The following is a 6,000-nucleotide window of genomic DNA, read 5'->3' as shown; positions in this document are numbered from 1 at the left end:
ACGTTTGTTCCTCAGGCCTGTTTTCCAGGTTGGTTAATTGTGGTCACATTCCACTTGGCCCTGGGTTCAAGGCCAAGGTAGTGTTTGCTTACGTAAACCACAGAAACTTCTTCGATGACACTTGCTTTCCCCATCTCTAAAGGAGGAATAAAACCTGTCCTGCTGACTTCTCAGAGGATCAGTTTCAGACAGAAATAAGATAAAGCTCGCACAGTGCTACCAAATGGGGGACCTCCATAGCTCGCTTCTGTGGCTGTTCCTAGGGCCTACTTTTAACTCTTATCAACTATTTTGCACATGTTGACCTGAGCTTCTCAACGGACCAAAAGCAAATACATATCTTACTAAAGAAGTAGGAAGGAGGCACATTACAGATAGAAATTTTATGATGTGCTTTATGGTTTATAAATCACTTAAAGTTCACCATTTATTTTGATTCTTATAAGAACTTTCTTTATGGAAAGAATCATTATCCTCATTTCATCTCCTAGATAAACAGTAAATCATGTAGCACATAGATGGTTTTTCCAAGGCTTTGGAGGAGATGGTAGAGCTGGGATTTGGATCTAGTTTTCTCTGAGTCAAATTCCTTTGATCTTTCCTCAAAGTCGCTTTCATTTTGTCCTTTAACATCTGAGCAGGCAGAGAACGCATGTCGTGTCTTGGGTTCAGAACACACGCCATGTCTTCTTACTTTCCTTGCCTCTTTCTTCCCTGACAACGTCACACCCGAGGAACAGCGCAGAGGCGGTGACTGACTGGGGAAATGGTGACACCCATTCTAAACTTCAGGCTCAGCTTCTCATTGTCTGGGGGCCTGAAGGTAAATTTTTGCACAAGGGAAGTGAAGAAAATAAACAGCTCAGATCTGGCCAACTGTTCTCCAAGGCATGCCCGCTTTCCTGTAAAACAAAATCAAAAGACAAGTTATCTTCTCAGGCGGCACTGGTGCCTAGCAGAGATTGGTATCCTCAATCACATCCTAAAAAAAACCGGAGCAGAGTAAGGGCCTGTAGGCTCCAGGGCTTTCTGGCCAGCAGCTTATTTAAGTCTGACAACCACTTGGGTTCACCAATGCATAGAAAGTAGAAGTCCGGAAACACAAAGTCAAATGCCTTCAGGGGTCAGGCAGGCGAGCTTCCAGGGTGAAATTGCAGGGTGTAGGACCATAGAAGTGGAACCCCTGGGCTGAGCTAGAAAGTGGGTGTTTAGCCTAAGGGCTTAAAAAAATCATTTAACAAACATGACCAGAAAAAAGACAACAAAAACAACCAAACATGTTAACTTTTTTAATCTTTAAAAGGAAATTGTTCAAAATGTAAGGAAGTCAATGTCAGAAGAGAATTCCTAAGGTATAAGTCATCTTCTCCTTGTACCACTTTTCCTCCTTAATCATGGGGGGCCTACTGGCATGGCTGGCCCTCTGTATTGGGATTGCTTTGGCCTCCATCCTTCAGACTTCTATCTCCTGATGCATTTAACTGGTCCTCATCCCATCACATCTTCTGTGGGACTCCCCAGATAAACTGCTTGCCTTCTATGAATTTCATTCTTCTCAGTCAGAGAAAGAGATGGTGAGAACAAAATAGCTTCAATTTCTCCCTCTCCTTGGCTCCACATCATCTAAAATGTGATGTCATAGCTCTTCCCATCAAAAATTGTAGTAATATCCCCTCCCCTGAAACTGGGGCTGGCCTTATGACTGGCATTGGCCAACATAATGCAATGGAAGTGATGGTGTGTTAGTTCCCAGTCTGGACCTTAAGAGGCCTGGGTGCTTCCATTCTCCCCTTTTGACCTTACCACCACCATGTGACTAGGCCAGGACAGCTTGCTGGAGGATGAGGGATAATGTGAGAAGAGCCCCACTGTCCCAGCTGAGGATATCCTAGATTAGCCATCAGCCTGTTGACCTGTAGCCAAGATCAGAGAGATCAAGGGGACCCAGCCAAGATTAGCAGAGTCACATATCTGACTTCTAGACTTGTGAGCAATAATTCATGCTTACTGTTTTAAGCTGCAGAGTTTTGGACTCTTTGTTATGTAGCAATATGCTAACTGATGAGTATGTTATTAAATTGGTCAATCTTAAAGTAGAGAAGCCTTACATGGGGAAGTAAGCTACGTTCTAGTCATACTAGAGAGAACACTATACTATAATATGAAAACTTGAGTTTTAGGTCCTGTTCTGCAAGTTCCTTGAGCATATAATCTTGGATAAGAAACAACTCTCTCTTATTTTTAGTTATCTTAAATTAAAAGGAGATGCCAATCCATTTCCTGTCTATTAATAACTGCAAATGAAGTATCTAAAAGAGTGCAATACAACTCTCAACAAAGCAGCAGAGAGCCACCATGTATAGTTTTTAAAAATACTACTGCTAATGGAGATAAGATATATATGTGTGTGTGTGTGTGTGTGTGTGTGTGTGTATATATATATATATATATATATATATATTTTAACAGGAGACATGAAGCAACTCTGAGAAAGAGGCTTCAGTCATGTGAAGAAAATGTATCCAGGCATCACTTAGCCTAGAAGATCCTTTTTCCTTTCAAAGCCATGGACTTCGAACAAGATTTCCCTCATCATAGGTACAGCTAGCATTGGGTGAGGCATTTTTGTGGAATGCAGAGAAGGTCACATTGCTAGCATTTCCACATGGATGTGGTGCAAGAGCCAAAGAACAGGAATAATTAATTATCATAATTGGAACATAACAGCTGAAACTTTGTGCTGTAATACAAAATTTGAAACTATTGTAGACAGGAAGACTGGAAGGTATTCCTACATCTTATATCAGCTTTCCTATTCAAAGTGAATTGTCCAGTGTGAGCACACGTGACAGAATCAGATGAAGAAAGACAAAGGCAGAATCTATCATCAGAATCAGCCCAGAGACACCTAAGGCAACACAGCACACGAGGCGAGCATGGGCTTTGGAGTCACACCAATGTGGGTTGTTCCACTTCTGCCCTTTCTGAAACTTAGTGTCACTCTCAGTAAAATGATCTTGTCTCAGAACATCCATACATACTTTAAATTAACAATAAGCAAACTATCATGCATTCCACAGTGTGAGTTTGCATAGCATTTAGTTATTTTCAGTAGATAGCATTAGGAAGAACACACACTTTAGTTTTCGATAAGTCTGGTTGACTTTGATCCTAGCTCTGTCATATGAGTTTCATGACTTTAGTTTCTATACTTGGTTAAGCCTCAGTTTCCTTATCACTAAAGTGGTTATAGTAATATAAACATTACATAATTACACTAGAACATATGCATCATGGCAGCAGTTTTGCTTTGTTTTCTGTTTCACTCATTCATTGTCATACCGCCAGGGCTGAATGTTTGACACATAATAGATGCTCAGTAAATATTGATGGAATTAAAGAATTGTGAAATTATTTGAAACAATCTTTAAAACATATCTAACTTAAAACCTGGAATATACTAAGAATTTTTGTTATTGATTTTTCAATGTCATGAGTTAAAAATATCTTTTTGGACCCGGTTATCTTAAAAACAGGAGAAAAAAAGTTTTCACAGCGTCTTATTTCCTAATTTTCAAGTTACATATTATATAAATGTATTAATTAGATTTTAAAAAAGGAATTAAAATTTACAAACTACAAAGAACCTTTTCAAGGGAGTCCTCAGAGAGTAGAATCCAATCTACTTAAGCCACTGACCGATGCCCATGTGGCAAATAAGTTTCTCCTTCCCCTTGTTCCTCTCTATCTCCTATTATAGATCAGCTCTATTTCTGTATGAGTGGGCAGCCCTTAAAAGGAACTGAGGGCATTTTAAAATTTAGTAAAGAGGGCAGCACCCGGCCGGGCACAGTGGCTCATGCCTGTAATTCCAGCACTTTGGGAGGCTGAAGCGGGTGGATCACCTGAGGTCAGGAGTTCCAGACCAGCCTGGCCAACATGGTGAAACCTGTCTCTACTAAAAATGTAAAAAATTTGCCTGGCATGGTAGTGCATGCCTGTAATCCCAGTTACTCAGAAGGCTGATGCAGGAGAATTGCTTGAATCTGGGGAGGCAGAGGTTGCAGTGAGCAGAGATTGTGCCATTGCACTCCAGCCTGGGCAACAAGAGTAAAACTCTGTTTCAAAAAACAACAACAACAACAACAAAAAACAGATGGCAGCCCCCAATCCTCTTTGTGAGCTGGAGATGGAGCCTGAGTCTCGGTCCCCGGTGTTCCAGAGGACAGAACGCAGAAAAGCTGCAATCTCCAGCAGAGGCAAGGGAGGGCTTAGGAAGTAAGGGCAGGCTGAAGCAATGCCCAGCCCTAGAAATCCCAGGGCTGTCCCCAACAGCAAGATGGAGTGAGTCTCACTGGCCAGGCTGTCTGGAGACATTCCAATGAAAGCCAAGGAATACAGGGAGAGGACAGGAAGGGTGGGAGAGGTGCCCTGGACTCCCATCCACCTGTTTATTACAACTTACCTATTGAGAAAGGCATAAAGGCTTCCCTTTTCTTAAACTGTCCATTCTCCAGAAAATGCCCTGGATTGAACGTGTCAGGGGTGGCCCACTCTGTGGGGTCCCTGTGCAGCGCCGTCAAATTGGTCAGGATCATGGTTCCCTAGAGAAGGCAGCAGAGACTCAGGCAAGGCTTGACCCATGAAAATGCACATCTTTGCAGAGGGGTGCTCATCCTCGGGCTTCCATGCTGGGAGTCTGACCATACTCTGAACTGCCCCACCCTCCCCCACTGTGGTACACAGTCTCTTGTGCCCCCCAACCCAGGGCCCTCCTCTTTGTCTGGGACAGCTTACAAATTAGATTGGATTTCCCTGCTGGGAATTTGAACTGGGGTGTTTGGCTACTTTGACTGCAGGATGGATCTTCCTTACAGGGATAGGTCGGTTTAGGTAGGTCTTGGAAGGAGGGGACATGAATATACTGAGGAATAATGCAACAGTCAGTCTGCACTGTACCAAGACCAGCTCAGCTGCTTAGTGAAGCCGTAATGATGGCAGCCCCACCAAGGTAAAAGACATCTCATTCATCTTGGTTTTGCCATTCTCTTTCCTCCAGTGTCTAGTACATGGCACCTCGCACCCCACTCCCCACAGTATGTTTAGTAATAGATCAGACAGATCCATGAAAGGAGCCCCTGTCCATCCAAGTACATACTAAGAAACACAGGAATCCCTAGAGGGAGGTTTTCCTTTACTCTGCCTTTATCCAACCCATCAGCAAGACTGGTCAATTTTGCTTTCACCTCCATTCCATGTCTACCATGCCCACTTAGCCCAGACTGCTTCCTGGCTTCCTGGACCCCTGTAATAGTTTTCTGTGCCCCAAAGCCTCTCGCCTCTTTCAATCTACTTCACACTCTGGAAGAGAGTGTGCTTCCAGCATGATTTAGTCATGTCACTCCCCGCCCCCCACAGCCTCCCACCGCTCATACCTAGGACTTGACACACTTCAACAGTTACCCATTGCTCTCAGGGCAAATCCCCATCACCTGGTCCCTGTCTGGGCCACTCTCTTCCTCTGCCTGCACTCCCACTACAGGACCCTTCTTTCAGTTTCTGAAACATGCTGTGTTCCTACTTATTTCAAAACCCTTTTTAAATGCTGTTTGCCTTGCTAGAAATGTTCTTCCTTCCCACTTGGTCATCAAGCTGACTCTTAATCATCCGTTATCCTCAGCTCAAATATCCCTTCCTTTTGGAAGCCTTCCCTGACCACTCCTGCTAGTCTGTGTTTTTAAAGACCATAGTGAGTTTTTTTGTGGGGAGGCAGTTATCATGTTTCTAAATATTATTTGCATGATTAATTTTCTCAGGGTTGTTTTGCCAGACCTGAGAATTTCAGGTACTTAGTGTTTGTTGAACTCATTCAAATATTAACATATTAATATAATATTAATTCAAGAAATGAATGTCAATAATTTTCAATATTAGTAATAACTGCTACTGTAAGCACTTTCTGTATTAAGCACTAGGTTAAATGGCCTACATGCATAATTT

At 42.7% G+C, this 6,000-nt stretch overlaps 1 protein-coding gene across 4 annotated transcripts in view; it reads right to left on the bottom strand.

Annotated features, from left to right (window-relative positions):
- Positions 1-368: 368 nt before the first annotated feature.
- LOC116563954 (cytochrome P450 2J2) overlaps positions 369-6,000 on the bottom strand; it is a 28,333-nt gene continuing 22,701 nt past the window's right edge. For 3 of the 4 annotated variants that reach the window (XM_032296837.1, XM_032296840.1, XM_032296838.1), the window contains exons 8-9: positions 4,466-4,604; positions 369-902 (exon numbers count right to left, since the gene is read on the bottom strand). In XM_032296837.1, the coding sequence (XP_032152728.1) occupies positions 724-902; positions 4,466-4,604 (318 nt within the window). In that variant the 3' untranslated portion in view covers positions 369-723. The remainder of the gene's footprint in view (positions 903-4,465; positions 4,605-6,000) is intronic. The other variant, XM_032296839.1, reaches the window with a different exon arrangement.

This window comes from Sapajus apella, unplaced genomic scaffold (genome assembly GCF_009761245.1).
Source record: "Sapajus apella isolate SASKATOON/1434 unplaced genomic scaffold, GSC_monkey_1.0 scaffold36, whole genome shotgun sequence".
In the NCBI taxonomy this organism is placed as follows: domain Eukaryota; kingdom Metazoa; phylum Chordata; class Mammalia; order Primates; family Cebidae; genus Sapajus; species Sapajus apella.
Note: the sequence above shows the minus strand (reverse complement) of the source record. Positions and strands in the feature narration are given on the sequence as shown.